Source organism: Ziziphus jujuba, chromosome 9 (assembly GCF_031755915.1).
Source record: "Ziziphus jujuba cultivar Dongzao chromosome 9, ASM3175591v1".
Classification (NCBI taxonomy): Eukaryota; Viridiplantae; Streptophyta; class Magnoliopsida; order Rosales; family Rhamnaceae; genus Ziziphus; species Ziziphus jujuba.
In genome coordinates, this window is record NC_083387.1 from 23,377,712 (window position 1) to 23,404,557 (window position 26,846).

The following is a 26,846-nucleotide window of genomic DNA, read 5'->3' on the forward strand; positions in this document are numbered from 1 at the left end:
TATCAATAATGTTAATAGGCTTGGGGTTGGGGTAATCATATGCCTGTCTCAAAGGTTTGTTCATTGTCCACGACTAGTTCACTTTGTCCCAAAACAGAGTAGGAATCAGGGATAGTGGAGAGGGTAACATTATTTCTTCTCCTAAAAAGCTTAGATGTAATAAAATGTCATTTATGAATGTGTTCAGGTTTTCTGTTTTGTTATTCATGGTGTATCATGACGCTGCACCATTCTCAAGGTTTTCCAATGGCCAAATAACGATTTGTTCTTCGGTGAATTTTGAGCCGTTGACCCCATGGTACATTACATGTTTGTGCCAGGCGAATCTTGACACATTGCACATGCTGTTTTCGTCCCATTTTGGACTGAAAATTAGTCACTGACTAACAATGCTTATTTACATCTTTTGAAAACCAAAGTGAAAAAAATAAAATAAAATAAAAAAAGGACTCAAAGTGAGATTAAGCCAACCAGAATTCAAATGAGTTTAAAGACAAAGCATAACGAACAATTGTATGCCAAAAAAATAAAATAAAATAAATTTACTATACCCCCTAACAAAGCTAACAAAATTTTAATATCTGAATTATAATTAAATTGTACTACTAACTGAGAATTACTACCCAAATTGACAGCAATATCAACAGTGCTTCGCGAAAATGAAAATGAGAACTTATGGGGGCATATATAAAATCCTGTGTCTGTACTTATTAAAAAATAGCCCTTCTTTTATTTTTTTTTAATTTTTTTTTTCCCAAAGAAATGCTTCCTCTTATATGCTTTAAAAAAATTTCTCATTTGTCCCTTTCTTTTTTTTTTTTTTTTTTTTTTTTTGGTTTCTTGGTGAATATTTCAGATTTGTCTTTATTAGTTTAGCAGCTTCTTTTCCACAAATAGCTACTTTTTCTTCGCTAGTTCGAAAAATATATTTTTTTCAAAACAATAGAATATGAAATAATTATAAGCCTTAAACTGTAATCACTAAATTGGTCAGTAATGCCAAGTAATAAACTACAAGCAAATTTTGGAGACTTGTATACCGGAAATGGATGGCAAATGCTAAGAATTTTTTTTTCCTTCTTTTTTTTTTTTTTTTTTTTTTGAACAAAGTAAATGCTAGGAATTGGTAAAAGGGAATTTGTTCATAGAATTTTTTATTTTATTTTATTTTTTTGCATCAAACTATAATATTCAGCTATTCCAAGGAACCCAATGGTCTGTGACGAATAGTAATTAATATTTTTTCTCTAAATGTTATTTTTGAGCCTCTCTCTCTGGCATTAAAGTTACATAACCTAAATTCCTCATACAAGTTGCTAAAAATTGAACTGGGATAATATAAACAGAAGTGACCTAAACTTAAACTATATTTTAATAAATCTTTAATTTTATAAATGAAAAATGAATGGCCTCAGTTTTGGTTATAAATCACCTCTATTTCCTTATTTGACAAAATCGAATTACCACCCACAAGAAAAGCTCATTACTTCAATGGCTAACAACTTACCATTTAATTATTTTTCTTTGTACTCCACATTGCTTCTCTTTCTTCTAGCTTTTACATTATCCGAGTCCCAAACAATCTCAATCAATAGGCTCTCAATCAGAGAAGCAACTGTGTACGATCTTCAATTGGCTTTCCGGCACAAAATACTCACTTCAAGACAACTAGTTGGTTTCTACCTTCAAGAAATCCAGAGGCTCAACCCTGTCCTAAATGCAGTCATAGAGGTAAACCCAGATGCACTTTACCAAGCTGACAAGGCCGACCAGGAGCGCAAGGCTAAAGCTTCTGGTTCGCTCTCCGGGTTGCATGGCATTCCGGTTCTTTTGAAGGATAACATTGGAACCAAGGACAAGCTCAACACCACTGCGGGTTCGTTTGCATTGCTTGGCTCAGTTGTGCCTCGGGATGCTGGGGTTGTAGCCAGGTTGAGAAATGCCGGGGCTATCATACTTGGGAAGGCCAGCTTGAGTGAGTGGGCCAGTTTTAGATCCCTTAATGCACCAAATGGCTGGAGTGCTAGAGGTGGCCAAGGAAAGGTTAGAGTATATATTTTCTTTTAGCAAATGCTATAACATCATCTATAATACTCTCATATTGACCATTTCATTTTGCTATAAGAAAATTGACTGATAATTTTGCTTTGCAACATGATTGCTCTGTAGAATCCATATGTTCTATCAGCAACACCTTGTGGATCAAGTAGTGGATCAGCAATATCAGTTGCAGCTAATTTGGCAGTTGTGTCGCTGGGTACTGAAACCGATGGCTCTATTCTCTGTCCTGCCAGTTTTAACTCTGTAGTTGGCATTAAACCCACTGTTGGCCTCACCAGCCGAGATGGTGTGATCCCCATCACTCCAAGACAGGACACTATTGGGTTAGTGTGCTACTAAACTCATTTCAATGCATTTTTCTGGGTTAATATTTATTTACAATCTTTTTGAGAGTAGTATGACACAACAGTCTTAACGAGTTTTCTTTTTTCCTTTTTTCTTTTTTTTATTTTTTTTATTTTTTTTTATGTTGCTTTGATTTGAACATGCAGACCAATCAGCAGGACTGTATCCGATGCTGTCAATGTTCTTGATGCTATTGTTGGCTTTGATTACAATGACCAAGCAACCAGGGAAGCATCCAAATACATTCCTCCTGGTGGTTATAAGCAATACCTTATAACTTATGGTCTCGAAGGAAAGAGAATAGGAATAGTTAGGAATCCCTTCTTCACTTCTGGGAGCGGTTCTCTCCAAATTCAAGCGTTTGAGAACCATTTCAAAACCTTGAGGTACATTATACTTTTACTTCCTCTCTAGTGTTAGTTTACTTATAGAGACTTAATTTATCAATATAATGTCCATAAAGTTTCACTGACATGACAAATAATTTGTCGAAACTATAGGGAAAGAGGTGCAGTTTTAATTGATAACCTGAAAATAGCCAACGTAGATGTTATTTTGAACTTCACCTTGAGTGGAGAAGCAGTAGCGTCAGTGGCAGAGTTCAAAATAGCATTGAACTCATATCTAAAAGACTTGGTGGTTTCCCAAGTGCGATCCTTGACAGATGTTATAGCATTTAACCAGAAGTACTCAGATCTGGTAAGCGAAAAATCTATAACCATTTACTTCTCTTTCATTCCAATCATGGTTGATACATATATATCTTGTCGGTTGGTCCAGGAGAAGTTAAAGGAATTTGGCCAAGAAATCTTTCTATCTGCCGAGGCCACAAATGGTATCGGAGACAAGGAATCAGCGGCGTTGCTAAATCTGGCAAGACTGTCCAGAGATGGGTTCGAGAAGTTGTTGTGGGACTATAAACTAGACGCATTGGTGACTCCAGGATCTGATGTTGCCCCTGTTCTTGCAATTGGTGGATTTCCAGGAATCAATGTGCCTGCAGGATATGACAAGAATGGAGTGCCTTTTGGGATTACTTTTGGGGGACTAAAGGGTTCAGAGCCAAAGTTAATTGAGATTGCTTATGATTTTGAGCAAGCTACTAAAGTTAGAAAACCACCCACACTTCAACCATTTTAAACTACACTTAGTAGCAAATGTTATTATTTCATCCTTTTAAGGTACTAAAGTTTGGAACGAAATGTGCCAGCTACCAAATCAAGCTAGCCTTATGAACCTTTGTCTGTTGGAATATCAGCGAACTAAAATCCTATGGATGAGAAAGTCAACCTTATTATTATTATTATTATTTCCTTCACCTTCTTTTAAATTTGAGCCTTGATACATAGAAATATGTACTGTTCATTACTTTTCTAACTTATGAGATGTGTAAGTAATTTGGGTTGCAACCAGACTAAACAAAGTTCCAAATTACTGTAATCTGTGTTCACAAAAAAAAAAAAAAAAAAAAAAGTCTTAATATAACTGTTAATAACAATATATTCTGTTACTTGCTAATCAAGAAATGACTAATTAACTAGAACATGATTTGATCAGCTTAATGGTTGACTTTAATTTTTGTCAGATGTTCATTTTTATCAGCCAAAGTCCTCTCTCTCTCTCTCTTTCTTATTATATACCAGATTAAAGTAAAACAAAGTTTTGGTCAAAAACTTACAAATTATAAAACTGAAAAATAATCAAATTGGAATTGGAGGGGGAATTTTTCATTTCCTTTCTTTGTTATTCAAAAAAAACACAAAACCAAAAAGACCAATCTTTAATCTTCATTTTGCGTGGGGTCTGTTCACAATAGAGAGGGTGATCACAAAGTCATAATTAATGGGGTGAAGGTCCTAAGATTATTATTTAATGTGATCATTGATTAATGCTCAAATGACCAATCCGAACCAACAATCAAAAAAAATATCCACCACTTCCATTTTTATTTTATTTTATTTAAAAAAAGAGACAAAAATAAACAAAAGCAAAAAAGAACACCCACTCTCTCAGTTCGTGAGCCAGCTGTTTGCTACTGCTGCTCGGCTCCCATGGCAGCGCTACTAACCATCTCTCCTTTCTTAGCTTTCCTTCTGTTTCTCCTAGCCATACTATCATCAGATTCCTACAATTTTACGGCACATACGCAGTTCTCAATCAGAGAAGCCACAATCGACGATCTCCAACTGGCTTTCCAGCACAACAAACTCACTTCCAGGCAACTGGTCGAGTTCTATCTTAGAGAAATCCGCAGGCTAAACCCAATCCTTAAAGGGGTATTAGAAGTGAACCCAGATGCTCTTTTCCATGCAGATAAAGCTGACCAAGAACGCAAGGCTAAGGGGGCGGCAACAGCACTATTTTCTCGCTCAAAGTTGCATGGAATTCCAATTCTGGTGAAGGACAATATTGCCACCAAGGACAAGATGAACACCACCGCTGGCTCTTTTGCACTGCTTGGCTCGGTTGTTCGTCGCGATGCTGGTGTGGTGAGGAAGTTGAGGAAGGCAGGTGCTATTATATTGGGAAAGGCCACCTTGAGCGAGTGGTCCTATTTCAGGTCCGACCAAGCGCCTGCCGGTTGGAGCGCCAGAGGCGGCCAAGGAGTGGTGAGTGAAGCCTTAGGCCCCTCACAATATGATTACTTGTTTTATTGAACTATAATAAATTAGCACAACAATAGAAATTCCAATTTCTGATAATCACTGGCTTTTTATTAATTTTCAATTGAGCCAGGGGAAAATTATCATTGAGGTCGAATAGTGATAAACCATATGCAAATCGTGAAATATCTTTTATTGATGTTGAACTCAATTGGAATAAACGAAGTTCTATATATATGTATACCACTTGCTTTCTGAGCAAATGAAATACTAGTTTTTGAAGACTACTCAACATTGACTTGGGTTTCTAGAATTAATCTGTTATATTTGAGATCTATGGACAAGAAGCAAAGCTTTGGAATTGGTGAAGAAAATATCTGAACTTGCAATGTGGAGCACCGATTTTGAGGAGAAATCCAGAAGCTTTGAGTAAGTTAAGCAACCGACATGGGCTGCCATGTAATGTGAGCCACTCAATTGAGTAGAGTAGGCTCTAGAAAGACTCTCATTTTAAAGTCAGTGAAGAGTACTAGGTGTCCATGTGTTGAAGAGTATTATACGTGTGGGTCCCGTTGAATGTATGAATATTTTATGTTGTATCTATGTAATTATCTTGTATGAGCCATTAATATAATAAAGATGATTTATTTCTTCCTCAACAGATTTATTATTGGTGCACTACATGTTTGATGACTGAAAGAAACTCAGAGATAATTATATAATTTTTATGATGGTGTACAGAACCCTTATAATTTATCGGTGACACCATGTAGCTCGAGCAGTGGATCAGCCATATCAGTCGCTGCAAATATGGTGGCGGTGACGCTTGGTACAGAGACTGATGGCTCCATTTTATGTCCATCAAGCTGGAACTCTGTGGTTGGCATCAAACCAACAGTCAGTCTCACTAGTCGAGCAGGGGTCGTTCCCATTTCTCCTAGACAGGACACTGTTGGGTTGGTATTTAATCTTCATTGTTATAAAATGCTTTTTTGTCGAACTTTTTTGCTTTCGAAACTTCAATTTAATCCTTAATATTTGTTTTCTAACACAAGCTGTGTAATGTATCCCACCGCACTTGGATGGAAAATAGGCCAATTTGCAGGACAGTGGCAGATGCAGTTCACGTTCTTGATGTCATTGTTGGCATTGACAACAATGACAATGCAACAATTGAGACATCCAAGTACATTCCTAAAGCTGGCTATGCACAGTTTCTCAAACGAGATGGGCTTAAAGGAAAGAGGATAGGAATAGTGAGAAACCCCTTCTTCGACTTCGGCAACAACACTTTTCTCAATCAGACATTCAAGCAACATTTCAAGACTTTGAGGTCAGAAAATACACCAAAAACAAACTTTGTTTAGTCTGACATAGGATCTCGACACTCTTCCTAATGAATTCTAATGAACTTGAAACTATTTAGGCAAGAAGGTGCTATTTTGGTTGACCATCTAGAAATAACCAACATCGAAGAGATCCTTGGCAATTCGAGCGGTGAACATACTGCTTTGGTTGCAGAGTTCAAAATATTCTTGAACTCATACCTAAAAGAATTAGTGGCTTCCCCAGTGAGATCTTTGGCAGAAGTGATAGCCTTCAACAATAAAAACTCCAAACTGGTTAGTGCTAAATAAGCATATATCAGATTACTCTTTTTTAAGTGTTAGTTTTTCAAATTAATCTTTTTTTAAGTATTACTTTTGTTGAAAAATCATATACCAAAAAGCTAGCATTATACTTTGGCAACTTCTGCAGGAAAAGGTGAAGGAGTATGGGCAAGGCACATTTTTGAAAGCAGAATCAACAAAGGGTATTGGAGATGTGGAAAAAGCTGCATTGTTAAATTTGGAGAAATTGGCAAAAAATGGTTTTGAGAAGGTGATGAGGAAGAATAAGCTAGATGCATTGGTGGCTGCTGGGGGGCTTGCTACACCATATCCACTTCTTCCTCAAGTGCTTGCAACTGGGGGTTTCCCGGGGATAATTGTCCCAGCAGGATACATAGATAGTGTGCCTTTCGGTGTTTGCTTCGGTGGACTAAGAGGTTCAGAGCCAAAACTTATTGAAATTTCTTATGCTTTTGAGCAAGCAACTAAAATCAGGAAGTCTCCTTCATTTAAGGATTGAAGTTGAAAGCTTAATTTAAAAACAGGGGATTTCCCTTTTAATTCTAATGTTGACTTACTACTTTTTACATAATCTTAGTAAAAAATAATTAAAGATAATCATTACAATGTTATTGGTATTTTACCTGTTATTTGGGACAGCATCCGTGTTGGAAATTTATATTGGCCTGGTCTTTAGGAAGTTTGTTTATTGTTGAGTACATGTTCAATTCCGTTGGGTAATGTCTAGTCTTTAACTAGTCTTGAGGAATATTGTTACTGTAGGATAGTGGTCCTATTTTTATGTATTACTTGTTTTTATTTTGGTTGAATTTGTTAGATGTAATGTCTATATAAGCACTGCACTTTGAATAAAAGAGTATCTTTCGATGTTATATGGTTTTCTATCTTGTGTGATTTATTCTCTGCTATAGTCTTTTATCAATCCGAACATATTATAAGAACTAATATTTAGATAGTTTGGTTAAAGTGGTAATAAACATGTAAAAAGTTCCATAGTTTCCCTAGGTTAGTTGGCTTTAATGTTGCCCTTTACTCTTGACTAATTGATAGAGTAATTAAATAACCTAAGCCCATATCTAAACCAATCCTAATCTTCAATGAATTCAATATCCTATAATTAATTCTATATCTTAGGTTACGGATTAAGCTACAATCAATCAAATCGTAGAGCCTCTCTATATTACAAAACAGAGAGCAAAGGAAGTCGCCAACTTTCACTATGTCTGAATGAAGAAAGACAAAACATGAAGGAAATTCCTCTTACATTTATTTAAAAAGAACATTCCTGCTTTCGTTAACTAATCACAAAAGAGCACATTCAACTGAGGGTACTGCATTTACTTGTTCTAGCATATTACCTAGTATAAAGGTCATTAACATTAAGACGTTTTCTAACCCAAAAATTTATCATCAATATCAGTTTGCAAATTTGATAGCAGCGGCACTGGGTACTCAAACCGAACAGCTCCATTCTATGTCCTGCAAGGTACAACTCTGTGGTTGGCATCAAACCCACTGCTGGCCTCACCAGCCTAGCTGGGGCTATTCCTATCAGTCCAACAAGACAGGACACTATTGGGTTATGAATAGTCTGTCATGTCTAAATAACGACTTTAATGTATAATTGAACCAGGCCAATCGGCAAGCCTGTATCGGCTGCTGTCTCAGTTCTTGATACCATTGTTGGATTTGATTACAACAACCAAGTGACTAGAGGCATCAAAGTACATTCCGCCTAATGGATATTAATTTTTCAAAGTTGATAGTCTAGAAGGCAAGAGATTGGGTATAGTTAGGTAAACCCACCATTTCTTCACTTTGGGAACTGGATCTTTCCAAACACAAGCATTTGAAAATCATTTCCGGACTTTAAGGTAAACAGACCTGCAGTAAACTGCCTAAATTAGAGAGTTGCTGAATTTATATTTGATGATTGTGTCTATTAATTGTCGTTACACTTTTTTTTTTCTTCTATTTTATTTTATTTTTTTTAATTTTAATTTTATTTATTATTATTTTTTTAATAGTTCTAAACAAAACCAATTAATTTCTTCAAATTATATATGACTTCGACTAACAATGATCATCAACGTTGATAAATAGCGAAACTTATTAACAATGCAATGAATACTTAATTTTGTTGATACTGAAGGGAAAAAGTTGCAATTTTGATTGAAATTTTATAATGAATATTACCATGTAACAACTTATAATGAAAAGGTGTAATGAATTCATAAAATGTAATAGTTATCAAACAAGATTACTTAACATGTAACGGATAATAAAAAGTTATAGTGGATCTTGTGCAGGAAATTACAGAGGAATATGGGGCAAGAAATATTTCTTGCAGCGCAAGGCACAAATGGCATAGGAGATTTAGAGAAGGGTGCATTATTGAATTTGGAAAGACCGAGAAGAGAGGGATTTGAAAAAGCTGATGTCAGAGGAGCTCTCAGGTGCTAGCAACGGGAGGATTTCCTGGAATTAATGTTCCTGCTGGGTATGACAGTGATGGTAATCCTTTTGGAATCAATTTTGGTGGATTAAAAGGTCCAAAGCCTAATGTCAGAGCACCGTGCGTAAGGAGAGGAGTTCTCATGTGCTAGCAAATGGGGGATTTTCAGGAATTAATATTCCTGCTGGGTATGACAGTGATGATGTTCCTTTTGGGATTAATTTTGGTGGATTAAAACGTTCAGAGCCTAATGATAGAGCATCGTGCATAAGGAGTGGAATAGAAGGTTCCACACTCTCCCCGAGAAATTAACAGACGTTCAGAATATTTTAGAGAAAACTCAAGAGAAATTTAAATTAATGTGGGTAGAAATCTCTATAAAATACTCCATGTAAATATCTTGTAGGTAAACCTAGAACTATTTAAGATGAATGACATGTATACATATTTAGAATGTTGTAGTTGTTTAGGTGCCAAGCCCTCCATATAAAGGGTTGGTCTCTCATTTGTGACACATTGAAGACATCAAGCATTATAGTAATACAAGTTCTTTATATTCTCTCAAACTTTCAAGATTTCCTTCTACTGTACATCTCTTAGCTTCCGGATTATGCAAAGATTGTGTACAAGGCTGACTTAGCAAAGGAGATGCTAAGTGCTGTATGGGAACGTTGAAAGAGTTTGGCATGTGACACTAAGCTAATTAAGGTTACAACACATTGAAAGATTTAGGCCCGTGAGACTAAACTAATTAAGGTTGCATATGGTTTTGAGCAAGTCACCACAATTAGGAAACCTGCTACTTTTCAACCTTAATAAATGTGTATATATATATATATATATATATATGTATGTATACACACTTCAAGAAACACATCAAACCTTGGTAGCCAGAAATATTTATCTACGGATCCCTGAAATAACGTGATGTTATTCATTTTTTATTTATTTATTTTTATTTTTTTATGTACTAAAATTCCTCTACTAGTTAAGAAATTACTGTGCTTAATTTTTTTAATTAAGTTTTTTAAATCAATTTATTAATATCGTTTCAAAAACCAACCAATTCTCTCGTCCCTTAATTAATATCAGGACCAACTAATTGTAGTACAGTGGTTAAGTTATTAATTTCTTAAAAAATAATTTCCAATTCGATTCCCCACTCCTCTAAGATGAAAGAAAAAAAAAATTTTGATTTATTTGGTAAACATAATTAAAAAAAAAAAAAGAAAAAAAGAAAAAAAAGAACTTTGATTGTTACATTGAAATTCTTAACAATTAAAAAAATATCATTCAGCAAATTTGATAGCAGCAGCACTGGGTACTGAAACCGGACGGCTCCATTCAATGTCTTGCAAGTTATAACTCTGTGGTTGGCTGGCCTCACCAGCCTAGCTAGGGCCATTCCTATCAGTCCAACAAGACAGGACACTATTGGGTTACGTGCCGTTAAACCCTATTTTAATGAAATTTTAACATTTATTAATAATACTTTAAAGAATAGTCCGTCATGTCTAAGTAACGACTTTAATGTATAATTGAACCAGGCCAATCCGCAAGCCTGTATCGGATGCTGTCTCAGTTTTATTGTTGGATTTGATTACAACAACCAAGCAACTAGAGAAGCATCAAAGTACACCTAATGGATATTAACAATTTTTCAAAGTTGATGGTCTAGAAGGCAAGAGATTGGGTATAGTTAGGTAAACCCACCGTTTCTTCACTTTGGGAACTGGATCTTTCCAAACACAAGCATTTGAAAATCATTTCCGGACTTTAAGGTAAACAGACCTACAGTGAACTGCTTAAATTAGAGAGTTGCTGAATCTATATTTGATGTTTGTGTCTATTAATTGTAGTTACACTTTTTTTTTCTTTTTTTAATAGTTCCAAAACCAATTAATTTCTTCAAATTATATATGAATTCAACTAACAATGATCATCAACATTGATAAATAGTGAAACTTATTAACAATGCAATGAATACTTAATTTTCTTGACACCGAAGGGAAAAAGGTGCAATTTTGAGTGATATTTTATAATGAATACTTACCATGTAACTATAATGAAAAGGTGTAATGAATACATAAAATGAAATAGTTATCAAAAAAGAATACTTAACATGTAATGGATACTAAAAAGTTATACTGCATCTTGTGCATGAAATTTAAATGACAGAGGAATATGGGACAAGAAATATTTCTTGCAACGCAAGGCATAGATGGCATAGGAGATTTAGAGAAGAGTGCATTATTGAATTTGGAAAGACTGAGAAAAGAGAGAATTGAAAAGGCTGATATTAGAGGAGTTCTCATGTGCTAGCAACTAGGGGATTTCCAGGAATTAATGTTCCTGCTGGGTATGACAGTGATGGTGTTCCTTTTGGGATTAAAAGGTTCAGAGCCTAAGCTAATCCAGGTTGCATATGGTTTTCAGCAAGTCACCACAATTAGGAAACCGACTACTTTTCAACCTCCAGGAAACCTTGGTAACCAGTAATATTTATCCATTAATCCTGAAATAACGTGATGTAAAATCATCTATTAATAAGTAATATTCATCTTTTATTTAATTCAAAAACTCTGGACCAAGAGAATGCAAGATATTTTCCATTTGCCATTTTGAAACATTTATCATCTGTATCATTCGTGTAAACTGTAAAGCAATGGAATATACAATAATCCAGTGAAAAAAATCCTTGAATAAAACAAAATTCATATAATTTGATGATTAGTTGTATTTGATTAATCTAGAATTTGAATAATTTCAAAACCTCACGTGGCATATTTTCTAGAAAATTAACATTGAGTTCCAATAATGATAAACAATATGCAAAGTCCTTTCATTTAGGAAAAATTACACTTAATTTTTTTTTTTAAAGCACATTATTTTGTTTTGGGATTGTCCAATTTTTGGTTTTTATTTTTATTTTCTTACATTGAATACTTCTATTTTCAAAATTATTTCAAATTGGTCTCAATCTGTAAATCTGTAGTAACTAACAGAAACTAAGAAAAATAAATTATGTGCGACTCATGCGTAGCCCCTAATATTACACTTTTAGTATCCTATAATTATTTTTTAATTATTTTCATTTTCTTACAATTAAGTTTAGTAAAACTTGAATAGTAAACAAACAAAAAAAAAAAACCTTAAAACCAGAATAAAATATAAAAATTTAGCAGTTAATCCAACTAAAAAATGCATACGTATTTTTTTATATGTATTTTTTTTATATAATTCTTTTACTTTTCTAAAAAAAAATTGCATTATTTTATAAAAATTACTTCATCGCTTTTTTTATATAGGTTTTCATATATTTTTTATTTTTCTTTGAATCTCTATAATATATACAGATTATTATTTTTATTTTTTGAAAAATTATAGTTGTATTTTTAATACTTCACTAATTTAAAAAAAAAATAATTCTCTCGTAACAAATTATATAAAATTCTAAACCAAAATAAAATATGAAACTCACCATTTAATCCAACCAAACAACACATATATATGTATTTTTTTAATAAAATATGTAATTTTTACAAAAAATTTTCCCTTCCCAAAAAAATATGAATTAATTATTTTATAAAGAATTACTGGATCACTTTTTTTTATTGGTCTTTATGTTTACTTTTTTTTTTTTTTAAAATTCTGAATCTCTATGATATGTACAGATTATCATTTGTTTAGAAATTTTTATTTTTTATTTTTTTAATATATTACTAATTTATCAAAAGAATAATAGTTCTCTCTTAAAAAGTTTATAACATTTCAAGTATCTTTCCAAAGTTTATAACTTTTTTTCAACCTAAAATTTTGAAAACAGACAAAAACCTAAGCCTTTATCGAAACCAATCCTAATCTTCAACTAGAGACCCTAAATTCAATATCCTAATCAATCATCATAGACATGGACTAAGTTATAGTCATTTGAATTGTATAGCCTCTTTATATTACAAAACAAAGAGCAGAAATTGTGAACTCTCACCATGTTTGAATGAAGAAAGACGAAATATGAAGAAAAATCCTTTCTAATTTTTTCAAAAAAGAATATTCCTACTTTTCATAAACCAACCGCAATTATAAAAGAGCACATTCAGCCGAACGAACTACATTTTCATGTCCTTGCACATTACCTAGTACAAACGTTATTAACACGTTTTCTGACCCAAAAAGTTCTTCACAAAGCGGTAAAAGTACTTGAGCTAGCTAGCTAAAATAGACCATCCCCATCGGATCAAATTTCCAAACTCTAATAACCATGAAGTCCTTTTTTTTTTTTTTTTTTTTTTTTTTTGGGGGGGGGGGTGGTAAATATCAACTATGAAGTCCTTGGTCTTGGTTATAAATTGCTGATCCATGTAATTGTAGTAGACGAATCAACAACTCAAAAAAGTCTTCTACTCTCCATAACTTTTCAATGGTTACCAAAACTTCGCAACGCTTTCATTTGCGTCTCATTCTTCTAGTCTTAACAATATTATCCAAGTCCCAAACTATCAACTTGGTCGGTGGGTTCTCCATCAGAGAAGCTACATTGGATGATCTCCATTTGGCTTTCAGGCAGAACCAACTCACTTCGAGAAAACTCGTTGAGTTCTACATTCGTGAAATTAACAGGCTTAACCCCATCCTAAACGCGATCATAGAAGTGAACCCAGATGCGCTTTATCTAGCTGACAAGGCTGACAAGGAACGGAAGGCTAACTTCCCTGGCTCGCTATCCAAATTGCATGGTATCCCAATTCTTGTGAAGGATTTGATTGGAACCAAGGATAAGCTCAACACTACTGCTGGCTCGTTTGCGTTGCTTGGCTCGGTGGTGCCTCGGGATGCTGGTGTTGTATCCAAGTTGAGAAACGCTGGAGCTATCATACTGGGAAAGGCCAGTATGACCGAGTGGGCTAGTCTTAGATCGCTCAATATACCCCTTGGCTGGAGCGCCAGAGGTGGCCAAGGAAAGGTACTAGAACATTATTCATTGTATTAAAGTGCATGTGTGCATATGTATATATATATATATGTATACAAGTCCACGTTGTGAAGTCCAGCCACACCAACCACAGCCACCATTTTTGACAGCCACCATTTTTGACACCATTGCTGCACCGAAAATGCATTGATCAACAATTGTGGGCTAAGCTGTTGAAAAATGTGGCCATGCAACCAACCTTGTAAGCCTATAAATAGGCTCCTTCCCGTTGCATGAAAACCAAGCCAAGAGAGCAAGCTCAATAAGTTCTAGAGAGAGCTTGAGAGAAGAGTGAGCAATTCTAGAGAGAATTGGAGAGTGTAGAGAGAGATTCCACGTGAGAATCCAAGAGAGAAGTTTTTGTATTTTTGTATTTTATTTCCAAGAGAGTAATAGAATTCTTTTTATTTTTCTTCTCATATTTCTTCTCTAAAGTGGTCGGAGAACCACAACAAGTGGTATCAGAGCTCCAGGTCGAGAGCTTGGGTTCAAAATTTGAAGAAACAAAGCTACTGTTCTTCAAGTTGGTGTTTTGAAAAGTTGCTCAAATAATTAATTTGACAATACCAGGTGAAAGTACCCGACGAGAGGAGAACAACGAAGTTCGCCGGAGAGAAAGAAACGGTCTCACGCGCCCGCACGCGCCACCTGAAATTGTTCTGCAACAGGTCACGCGCCCACGCGCCGCACGCGCCGTCTGGAGGTTGAAGACGACCACGTCATCAGCCACGTCAGCGCACCCCTACCACGTCATCAGCCACGCCAGCCGACACGTCGTCAGCCACATCATCTGCCACGTCACCTGCCACGTGTTGACACGTCAGCACCATCTGCCACATCATCAATATTTTCTGAAATTACAGAACAGCCCCTGAATTATTGAAAATTACAGATTGACCCTGTAGTTTTCTGAAAGTACCCGACGAGAGGAGAACAACGAAGTTCGCCGGAGAGAAAGAAACGGTCTCACGCGCCCGCACGCGCCACCTGAAATTGTTCTGCAACAGGTCACGCGCCCACGCGCCGCACGCGCCGTCTGGAGGTTGAAGACGACCACGTCATCAGCCACGTCAGCAGCCACGTCAACGCACCCCTGCCACGTCATCTGCCACGCCAGCCGACACGTCGTCAGCCACATCATCTGCCACGTCACTTGCCACGTGTTGACACGTCAGCACCATCTGCCACGTCATCAATATTTTTTGAAATTACGGAACAGCCCCTGAATTATTGAAAATTACAGATTGACCCCTGTAGTTTTCTGAAATTACGGTACAGCCCCTGAACTATTGGAAATTATAGATTGACCCCTGTAGTTTTTGTATTTGCAGGTTGACCCAGAAATTTTGTGAAATTACAGTTTTGCCCCAAAATTTCTGGTAATTATATTTTGACCCCGGAAGAGTCAAGTCCACCATTTTCGGCCGTTCCGGACGCAACGGTTAACTCCGTTTTGCCAAATTCAGCTCCATTTTTGGTCAATCCATAATGTCAATGGAAGAATCATCTTCGGGAGCTATGGTTAAGCTCACTGCCACAAATTATACACTTTGGAGACCTCGGATGGAAGATCTCCTCAATTGTAAGGATCTGTTTGATCCTATAGAAGCTAAAGGAGAAAACCCCGATCCTAGCAAAGTAGCAGAATGGAAGAAATTAAACAAGAAAACGATCGGTCAGATCAGGCAATGGATCGACCACAGTGTCTTCCATCATGTAGCGAAGGAAGCGGATGCATATGCCCTCTGGACAAAATTGGAGGACATGTACCAGGCCAAGACTGCTCGGAACAAAGCCCTGTTGCTTAAGCGATTGGTACATCTAACATTACAGAGTGGAACTTCTGTAGCCGAGCATACCAGTGAGTTCCAGAGCTTGGTAAATCAACTATCTGCTGTGGATTACCAACTAGGGGATGAGGATCAGGCCCTCCTACTTCTAAGCTCTCTTCCAGACAGTTGGGAGACATTGGTAGTCTCTCTCAGCAATTCGGCCCCGAATGGCAAACTTACTCTGTCTATGGTTAAGGATGCCTTATTTAATGAAGAGGCCAGGAGAAAGGACATTGGCATGGATCAGTCACATGCCCTCGTCACAGAGAGAGGAAGACAGCAAAGAGGTGGTCGAGATAGGGGGAGAGGCAGGAGCAAGAGCAGAGGCAGATCTACAGACGGCAGAAAATCATCGTATAAGTGCTATCATTGTGGCCTGGAGGGTCACATGAAGAAGAACTGCAGAAAGTTGTTGAGAGAGCAGAGACTCCAAGGTAATCAGCCGAAGAAGGATGGAGAGACACTAGTCACTTGTACAGGAGAAGTGGCGCTCTGCTCCACCGAAGAAGAGACATGCCTTCATATATCAACCCAAGATGTTGAGTGGGTAGTCGATACTGCAGCATCCTACCATGTCACTCCACATAGAGATTTCTTCAAAACGTACAAAGCAGGAGACTTTGGTATGGTAAAGATGGGAAATTCCAGTTTCGCAAAGATTATGGGAACTTGTGATATTCAGATAAAAACGAATATTGGTTGTACAATCACTTTGAAGGATGTCCGTCATGTTCCAGACCTTCGGCTTAATCTACTTTCGGGAGCAGCCTTAGACAAGCAAGGCTATGACAACTACTTCAGCAAAGGCACATGGAAAATGACGAAAGGTGCCATAGTTGTCGCCCGAGGACATATTTGTGGAACGTTGTACAAGACTCATGTGAAGATATGTGCAGACAGCCTCAATATTGCAGAAGGAGAGGCGTCTCAAAATCTGTGGCACCAGAGACTCGGTCACATGAGTGAAAAAGGATTGTCCACTTTGGCAAGGAAGAAGCTTATCACTGTTTGCAAGGATGCTGCACTAGATCCTTGTAATCACTGCTTGTTTGGTAAGCAACATAGAGTCTCCTTCAGTTCCTCTGCATTGAGAAGATCAGAGTTGCTTAGTCTGGTGCACTCTGATGTTTGTGGTCCCATGGAGATGGAATCATTAGGTGGCAACAAGTATTTCCTGACCTTCATTGATGATGCTTCACGGAAGGTGTGGGTATATTTCTTGAAGACAAAGGACCAGGTATTGGATTACTTCAAACTGTTTCATACCATGGTAGAGCGTGAAACAGGAAAGAAGCTGAAATGTCTCCGCTCAGATAATGGAGGCGAGTATACTTCCAAGGAGTTCGATGCCTACTGCAGAAGACACGGCATTCGACATGAGAAGACGGTCCCTCGCACCCCACAACATAATGGAATAGCCGAAAGAATGAACCGAACCATTATGGAAAAGGTCAGAAGTATGATCAGTATGGCTAAGCTGCCAAAGCCATTCTGGGGAGAAGCTGTTCGTGCCGCCTGCTATTTAATCAACAGATCACCGTCAGTACCGTTGAATTTTGAAATTCCGGAGAAAATGTGGTCGGGTAAGATTCCCTCCTACTCTCATTTAAGAGTGTTTGGTTGTTTAGCTTATGTACATGTATCCAAGGAGCTCAGACAGAAGCTCGATGTAAGATCTACTTCATGCATCTTTATAGGATATGGAGATGAAGAATTCGGATACAGGTTATGGGACCTGAAAACAAAGAAGGTTATTAGAAGCAGGGATGTAGTATTCCATGAAAACCAGAAAATGGAAGACATTGAAAAGCCCAGAATGTCTCCTAATTGTAGTTCTAGTGCCGAGAATTTTTGTCCTAATCCAGCACCAGCACAAATAGCCACAGAGGATAATGAGGTGCATGAAGATATACCAGAAGCAGACCAGGAGGAAGAAGGGGATATTGAGCAGGGGGAGACTCAATCCTCTCAAGCAGCTGCAGGGCCATCACAGCGATCAGATGATGGTACATCTCCTGAAACCAGTGGTTTACAAGTTCGGAGATCTGAGCGAGGCCGAATTCCATCAAAGAAATTTCCAGAATCTGAGTATATTCTGCTTACTGAAGAGGGGGAGCCAGAGAGTTTCCAGGAAGCTGTTTCTCATCAAGAGAAGGAAAAGTGGCTGCAAGCAATGCAAGATGAGATGGAATCCTTGAAGAAAAATCATACTTATGAGTTGGTTGAGCTTCCAACAGGAAAGAAGGCACTAAAGAATAAATGGGTGTTCAAGCTCAAGAAAGATGGCAGCGGAAAGGTGGTGAAACACAAAGCCCGATTGGTGGTCAAAGGATTTCTTCAGAAGAAAGGAATTGACTTTGATGAGATTTTTTCATCAGTGGTAAAAATGACTTCAATTCGAGTCATTTTTGGTTTAGTAGCAAGTCTAAACCTAGAGCTTGAACAGATGGATGTGAAGACAGCATTTCTTCACGGTGATTTACATGAAGAAATCTACATGGAGCAGCCAGAAGGATTTGAGGTTTCAGGGAAAGAAAACCTCGTATGCAAGCTAAAGAAGAGCTTGTATGGCCTCAAGCAAGCACCAAGACAATGGTATAAGAAGTTTGACTCGTTTATGGTGAGTCAAGGCTATAAAAGGACTGCAGCAGACCAGTGTGTTTATATTCAAAAATTTTCAGGTGGAAACTTCATTGCACTTTTGCTATATGTGGACGACATGTTGATCGTTGGACAAGATGTAATGAAGATTAGTAAGCTGAAGAAAGAATTGTCTAAGTCTTTTGATATGAAAGACTTAGGACCAGCTCAACAAATTTTGGGAATGCAAATAATCCGAGACAGGAAAAATAGAAGGTTATGGCTATCTCAAGAGAAGTATGTTGAACGGGTGATAAAGAGATTCAACATGGATAAAGCCAAACCGGTCAGCATTCCACTTGCAAATCATTTCAAGTTGAGTAAGAGATTGTGCCCCTCATCCAAAGAAGAGATAGAGGAGATGGCTTCAGTACCATATTCTTCAGCGGTAGGAAGTCTGATGTATGCAATGGTGTGTACCAGACCAGACATTGCTCATGCAGTAGGTGTTGTGAGCAGATTTCTTTCAAATCCTGGAAAGAAACACTGGGAAGCAGTCAAATGGATTCTCAGGTATCTTAAAGGTACATCGAAGCTGTGCTTGTGCTACGGGGGAGGTGATCCAATCTTAGAAGGCTATACAGATGCAGATATGGCCGGAGACCCTGATAATAGAAAGTCTACATCAGGTTATCTCTACACTTTTGCAGGGGGAGCTGTGTCATGGCAGTCAAGATTGCAGAAGTGTGTTGCTTTATCCACTACTGAAGCAGAGTACATTGCCGCAGCGGAAGCGGGTAAGGAAATGTTGTGGTTAAAGCGTTTTCTCACAGAATTGGGCATCAAGCAAGAAGACTACAAGATACATTGTGATAACCAAAGTGCCATGGATTTGAGCAAAAACTCAATGTATCATTCCCGTACAAAGCACATTGACATTCGCTATCATTGGATACGCGAAGTAATAGATCAATAGTTGCTGAAACTGATGAAGATCCACACAAAAGAGAATCCAGCAGATATGCTAACAAAAGTTGTTGCTCAAGAGAAGCTGAAGCTATGCAGAGACATAGCTGGAATAGATGGCAGATGACCATCAGTTTTAAATGCGGCTGGAGGGGGAGAATTGTGAAGTCCAGCCACACCAACCACAGCCGCACCAACCACAGCCACCATTTTTGACACCATTGCTGCACCGAAAATGCATTGATCAACAATTGTGGGCTAAGCTGTTGAAAAATGTGGCCATGCAACCAACCTTGTAAGCCTATAAATAGGCTCCTTCCCGTTGCATGAAAACCAAGCCAAGAGAGCAAGCTCAATAAGTTCCAGAGAGAGCTTGAGAGAAGAGTGAGCAATTCCAGAGAGAATTGGAGAGTGTAGAGAGAGATTCCACGTGAGAATCCAAGAGAGAAGTTTTTGTATTTTTGTATTTTATTTCCAAGAGAGTAATAGAATTCTTTTTATTTTTCTTCTCATATTTCTTCTCTAAAGTGGTCGGAGAACCACAACACACGTCCCATATAGGAGATTGAATTCTTAGAAAAAGTGATATTTTAACATTGTATGATATAAGTTCCCGATGCATTCTCTTTTATTTACTGCTAGTTTTTCAAAAATCATTTCTACTTTTCACATGTTAGGCCTTTTTTCTGTTTAATTATGGTATTCAAAGTTAAGCGGTCTGAAAAAATGATACGCATTTGAAATTAAAATATGCATGGTTCATAAAAAAATTCGCTCTACGTTGATATCTATGCATAAAAAGAGAATATTAAAGTAAATATTTTAAGCATGAGGTTTTAGAAAAAGTGGTGTTTTTAACATTTTATATATTAGTCTATGTCTTGATCATTTACTGACATTAAGCTTTGATCCATGATTGTCACATGTAGAATCCGTATCTTCTATCCGCAACACCTTGTGGGTCAAGCAGTGGATCAGCAATATCAGTTGCAGCAAATTTGGTATCAGTGTCATTGGGTACTGAAACTGACGGCTCCTTGCTTTGTCCTGCTAGTTATAACTCTGTGGTTGGCATTAAACCCACTGTTGGCCTCACCAGCCGAGCTGGTGTCATCCCTTTCAGTCCAAGACAGGACACTATTGGGTTACGTGCTGTTAAACCTGCATTTTAATGCATTTTTCTGTTTTCTTTTTTTTTTTTTTGTCTGCTCATCAATAATGTTTGATTGAATAGGCCTATCGGCAGGACAGTATCGGATGCTGTCTCTGTTCTTGATGCTATTGTTGGCTTAGATTACAACGACCAAGCAACGACACGAGCATCAAAGTACATTCCACCTGGCGGTTATAAACAATTTCTAAAAGTTGATGGTCTAAAAGGCAAGAGATTGGGTATTGTTAGGGACCCTTTCTTCACTTCTGGAACTGGATCTCTACAATCACAAGCATTTGAAAATCATTTTCAAACTTTAAGGTATTAGAATAGCTGAAAATCATTTGAAAATCTTCTTTTTTTTTTTTCTTTTTTTTTGGTTGAATAACTTTAAGGTATCAGAATAGCTGAATATATAATTTGATGTTTGTATCTATTAATTATAGTTTTTTTTTTTTTTCAAAGTTCTAAACAAAACCAAATAAGTTAATCATATTAACTACAAATTTTACAATTATTATCGTCAACATTGATAAATAGCGAAACTCGCACTAACCATGTAATGAATATATAATTTCGTTGATTATTGAAGGGAAAAAGGTGAAATTTTGATCGACAATTTAGAAATAGCCAACATTTACGAAATCTTGAACATCACGGCGAGCGGTGAAGCAACAGCTATACTGGCAGAGTTCAAATTATACTTGAATCAATATTTAAAGAAGCTTGTGGTTTCCCCAGTTCGATCCTTAGCAGATGTGATAGCCTTCAATCAAAGGTACCCAGATTTGGTAAGTATATATTAAACTATACAACATTAAAAAAAAAAAAAAGGAAAAGGAAAAGAAAAAGAAAAAAGTGTTCTTTATTTTTGTTATTTCCACTAAAAAATGTTGCACTGGGTTTTGTGCAGGAATTGACAGAGGAATATGGGCAAGAAGTATTTCTTGCAGCGCAAGCCACAAATGGGATTGGGGATATGGAGAAAGCTGCAATATTGAATTTGGAAAGACTAAGTAGAGAGGGATTTGAAAAGCTGGTGACAGAGAAGAATCTAGATGCATTAGTGAGTCCTGGTCCTGATGTTTCTCCTGTGCTTGCAATTGGGGGATTTCCAGGAATTAATGTGCCTGCTGGGTATGATGACGATGGTGTTCCATTTGGCATTAATTTTGGGGGACTAAAAGGCTCAGAGCCTAAGCTAATTGAGGTTGCATATAGTTTTGAGCAAGCCACAAAAGTTAGGAAGCAGCCACCTACACTTCAACCTTAGTCAAATTATTCACCTAAAAAAAGTCTTCATCAAACCTCATACCTGTATAGACTCGTGTGGGAGCTCAGTGGTTAGCACACCACAGCCCGGCCAGTGGAAGTTGGGTTGGAGTCTTGGGGGGAAGGGGATGCCAGGGGGCATAGCCAAAAAAAAAACCTCATACCTATATAAATATAGTATCTTATGAAATTCTGAAATAACATGATGTGAAATCATCTATCACCAGTAATAATTTATCTTTATTTTGCAGACTATATTCCTCCACTAATTAAGAACGTACTGAGCTTAATTTTTCTTTCAATTTATCCCTATTCCCTAACTAAAGAAGATTTTGGAGTGTAGTTTGTTAATATCGCGTCAAAAACCAGATAATTTAATGTCACATTGTTAATATCATTTTTAGGTGTAGTGGTTAAGCCATTATTTTTTCAAATTTGAATTTCCATAACTTTTTCTTCAAACAAAAAAAAAAAAAAAAAAAAAAAAAAAGAAAAGAAAAGCCAATTTTGATTGTTTGTTACTTAGAAATTCTTAGCAATTAAAACAAAAAATGTCGTTTCTCTAAGTACGTAGATGACATATGGGTAACAGATTTTTTTTTTTTTTTTTTTTTTTTGGGGTGTAGGGCTCAATCTGACTAAATTCTTTGATTATTGGTGCTGCAGCTTGTTATAGCTGGCCATCTATTTTCGAGAATGGAAGACATTCTTCATTTGCCATTTAGAAATATTTATGATTTTTATCATTAGTATAAAGCAATGGAATATAATAATAAAAAATCTTCAAGAAGCCAAAATCCATCAAAAAAAAAGAAGGAAAATAATAATAATAATATTAATAACTTTATATGGTAAGTTTTTAGTGTATGAAGCTCTGAGCAAAATGGAAATGCGCGCGGGCCAGACAAACAAAACTTAATTGCCATATTTACTTTGTACTTTCTTTAGAAATCAAGAAAATCTGAGCAAATTAGGATAAGCAATTAATCTGAAAGAGTTATTTTTAGCAAGCCTTTTAACACTATTATTCCTGCTCTAGTATAGAAAGAAATTTTGAGTACGTCATCCCCCCCAAGACTGGATCCCGAGCACACACAGGCTGGGATGTGGAAACTCTGCCACTTGAGCTCCACGTCGAGTCACGTTAGGATAAGAAGTTACTATACTATACATGATGAATATCTAATAAATATCTTATCTACATTGATTTTGAGCTGTTAGATGATGAATAAAAATTTAGACTTTTTGTTGACAGGGCGTATCATGACTCATTAAATAGCAATTTTATTGAATTGGCAATATAATCATATCCCATATTTGTAGCCTTAATTCTTGTATATAATTAATTGTATAGTTGACTTCATTATTGAGAGAGAGAACTTGCCTTGTACAGTATATGCAAAATTATTATCTTATTTTTTTATTCTATTATTTTTAATATAGTATCAGAGTCAGAGATTTAAGAAGTTATGGGTCTAAAACTTAACAACTTCATCGAAAAATTAAAAACACATGTAACACCCAGAAAGAAGTAAAAAAAAAAATGGGCCTACATGTGCTGCGGGGAATATTATAAAAAAATAACAATTAAATGAAAATTCACATTCTATCAGCTTAAGCTTCTAGAATAAGTAGTATTTTAATATGATATCATACTTTGGATGTTGTTCCTTGTCCAAAAGGTTATAAGCTTATAGGACGTCAATGGATATACTCTATCAAACAAAAATCTGATGGATCCTTAGATCGCTATAAAGCACATCTAGTTGCTCTTGGAAATTGGTAAGAGTTTGGGATTGATTATCATGAGACATTTGCAACTGTAGCCAAAATGACAATTGTTTGCACTTTATTAGCTATTGTAGGTTGGCAATCATGGCCACTTTTTCATATGGATGTCAAAAATACATTTTTACATGGAGATCTTCAAGAAGAGGTTTATATGCAACTTCCACTTGGGGTACAATTTGATTCTAAAAATCATGTATGTTGTCTTTGTCATTCCTTGTATGGATTTAAACAAGTTCCGCAAGCATGTTTCAAAAATTCAGCAATTTTCTTCACACATTGGATTTTAAGGAGAGTTATAATGATCCTTCAAGGTTTCTTCGTCATTCTGCTAGCTGTTGGTATCACCATTCTTCTTGTTTATATTGACGATATTATTATTACAGGTACTGATACTTATAGAATTAAGGAATTACAAGCTTCTTTACATTCTTTATTTCATATGAAAGATCTTGGAATTCTTACTTATTTCCTTGGACTTGAAGTACATCATTCTGACTAAGGTATTTTTATCAAGCAACACAAGTATACTCATGACTTAATTGCTTTAGCTGGACTTGAGAATTCTGCTCCTGTAGATACTCCACTCGAAATTAATGTGAAATATTCTCAAAAGAATAGTGATTTGCTTCCTGATCCCACAATATATCGTTGGCTAATTGGGAGTTTGATTTATTTAACCATTACTAGACCAGATATTTCTTATGCTGTTAACTTGATGAGTCAGTTTATGCAACAACCTCGGCATCTACATCTTGCAGCAGTTAAACGGATAATTCGTTATTTGATTGGGACTCCTAGTCGTGGAATATTCTATAAAACACATTCCTCTCTTGTTCTTAAAGCATATAGTGATGCAAATTGGGCTGGATGTCCTGATACTCGCTGAGCAACCACTGGATGGTGTATGTATCTTGGTGATGCACTTATTTCTTGGAAGTGTCAAAAACAAAGGAAACTATCCAAATCTTCTACTGAGTCGGAATATCGTGCTTTGTCTTCTGCTTGTTCTGAAATTGTTTGGCTTCGTCATTTTTTATCCAAATTAGGTTCTCCTCAAGCTTATCCTACTCCTCTTCGTGTTGATAATATGATGCCATTTGAATCACTGTCAATCCCATACTTCACGAAAGAACTAAGCATATTGAATTAGATTGCCACTACATTCGTGATCGTGATGCATATGTTGATAACGTTATCATTATTCCTTGTGTTTTTACTGAATTTCAAAGAGCAGATATTCTAACCAAGGCTTTGACAAAAATACGACATCAGTTCTTAGTTGGCAAATTCATGCTTCTTGATTCCCCTACATCAATTTGACGGAGGGTATCAAAGCGTAACATGCTTATCAAATAGCAATTTTATTGAATTGGCAATCTCAGCACATCCATATTCATAGCCTATATTCTTGTATGTATTTAATTGTATAGTTGACCCATTATTGAGGGAGAGAACATGTCTTGTACAAGATATTAAACTTGTATAAAAAGAATCATCTTAAAGAGAATGGCACGGGAATTTCAAACAGCAGATATTCTAACCAAGGCTTTGACAAAAATACGACATCAGTTCTTAGTTGGCAAATTCATGCTTCTTGATTCCCTTGCATCAATTTGAGGGAGGGTGTCAAAGCGTAACATGCTCATCAAATAGCAATTTTATTGAATTGGCAATCTCAGCACATCCATATTCATAGCCTATATTCTTGTATGTATTTAATTGTATAGTTGACCCGTTATTGAGGGAGAGAACATGCCTTGTACAAGATATTAAACTTGTATAAAAAGAGTCATCTTAAAGAGAATGGCACGGCAATTTTTGAAGCAAAATTATTATGTTATTTACTTATTCTATTATTTAACAAATCAAAGGTTAGGATTTTATTGATTTAAAAAAAAAATTATAATAACAGTAGCATATGTATATATCTATAAAATTGAGTCCGCACCATGATAACCAATGGCGCATCATTTATGGTGCAGGACTGTTGTATCCAGAGCTCTATATCTATAAAACCATATAACCTTAAGGCCAATCTCATACCCAAAAAAAAAAAAAAAAAAAAAAACAAAAAGAAAGAATGGAAGGAAAATTGTTGATATTGGGATTGGCTTTGATCCTTATTAGCATTGCCACCATACCAATAGCACATTGTGCTTACCACTCTGAAACTCTGCCTAATGTCATGAAGGAGAAGATCACAAATCTCCACTTCTTCCTTTTCGATATCCTCAGTGGCTCCAAACCGAGTGCAGTGGAAGTAGCCCGTGCCAACATCTCCAAAGGTGACACGTCACCGACGCCGTTCGGTAGCCTGTTCGCCATCGACGATCCTATCAGAGAAGGTCCCGAGGCGAGTTCGAAGGTCATAGGCAATGCACAAGGGCTCTTCGTGTCATCATCAAGTCAGCCTGGTACGTTGGGATTGGTGATGTATGTGGATTTCGGTTTCACCACCGGTAAGTTTAACGGAAGCTCTTTCACCGTGGCTTCGAGAAATCCAATCACGGAGGGTGAACGTGAGCTGGCCATCGTAGGAGGGAGAGGCAAGTTCAGGATGGCTAGAGGGTTTGCGAAGCTCAACACCTATTTTTTTAATACTACAAATGGTGATGCCATTATAGAGTATAATGTGACTCTCATTCATTATTGATGAGGAGGCATCCTGGAATATCTAAATTTATTTCTTGATTATTATGACCAGTCTAGAAAACGGCTGATATAGAATTATATATATATATATATATATATATATATATATATATATAAAATAATGACGATGGTTTATTATATAGCTCATCATATATTACTATGGTAATATTAATACGCTACTTTTTGTGTATTAAGTATCAATTCAGTTTTACATATTTCCCTGGGGATCCTTTTTTTTTTTTTTTTTTTTTTTTTTTTTTGAGACTTATAAGAGGAAAATTTGAAAGTCTGAATTTCATATGAAGTCAGCAAATAAAACGTCAAGCTTTCTTCATATACGCATATAGTTTAGGTAAAAACAGAAAGAAAAAGAAAATCAGACACAGATATAGAAGAAAAGGTTACCACGTTTGTTTTTTGGGTTTTTTTTTTTTTTTTTTTTTTGGTTCTTGGTTTTTATGCTTTTCTACTTAATTGTGTATGATTTACTTAAATATTTGTTAGTGATACTTTTATGTCTTAAAATGAACTTA

At 36.3% G+C, this 26,846-nt stretch overlaps 4 protein-coding genes and 1 long non-coding RNA gene across 5 annotated transcripts; 4 read left to right on the forward strand and 1 right to left on the reverse strand.

Moving 5' to 3' along the window:
- The first annotated feature begins 1,741 nt into the window (after positions 1-1,741).
- LOC107427553 (probable amidase At4g34880) lies at positions 1,742-3,687 on the forward strand. The gene is given in 6 exon segments (XM_016037938.3): positions 1,742-1,783; positions 1,786-2,043; positions 2,170-2,384; positions 2,553-2,792; positions 2,907-3,105; positions 3,187-3,687. Coding segments are annotated over 6 exon segments (1,314 nt in total). The 3' UTR covers positions 3,547-3,687.
- LOC132805366 (uncharacterized) lies at positions 3,107-4,548 on the reverse strand. Its single transcript, XR_009640749.1, has 2 exons — positions 4,412-4,548; positions 3,107-3,403 (listed from the first exon to the last, which is right to left on the reverse strand). It is a non-coding gene; the product is annotated as an uncharacterized LOC132805366 (long non-coding RNA).
- On the forward strand, positions 4,315-7,524 carry LOC107427566 (probable amidase At4g34880). Its single transcript, XM_016037951.4, has 5 exons — positions 4,315-5,015; positions 5,751-5,965; positions 6,103-6,342; positions 6,436-6,631; positions 6,768-7,524. Exons 1-5 carry the CDS (start codon positions 4,458-4,460, stop codon positions 7,137-7,139), a joined length of 1,581 nt encoding a protein of 526 aa, XP_015893437.3. The 5' UTR covers positions 4,315-4,457; the 3' UTR covers positions 7,140-7,524.
- Positions 7,525-13,449: 5,925 nt separating this feature from the next.
- LOC107427554 (probable amidase At4g34880) lies at positions 13,450-22,128 on the forward strand. The gene is made up of 5 exons (XM_048481394.2): positions 13,450-14,058; positions 20,375-20,589; positions 20,680-20,919; positions 21,191-21,389; positions 21,512-22,128. The coding sequence occupies exons 1-5, from the start codon at positions 13,516-13,518 to the stop codon at positions 21,869-21,871; spliced, it is 1,557 nt and encodes a 518-aa protein (XP_048337351.2). The 5' UTR covers positions 13,450-13,515; the 3' UTR covers positions 21,872-22,128.
- Positions 22,129-25,727: 3,599 nt separating this feature from the next.
- On the forward strand, positions 25,728-26,415 carry LOC107427555 (dirigent protein 4). Its single transcript, XM_016037941.4, has one exon. It carries the CDS (start codon positions 25,742-25,744, stop codon positions 26,312-26,314), a length of 573 nt encoding a protein of 190 aa, XP_015893427.3. The 5' UTR covers positions 25,728-25,741; the 3' UTR covers positions 26,315-26,415.
- The last annotated feature ends 431 nt before the right edge of the window (positions 26,416-26,846 follow it).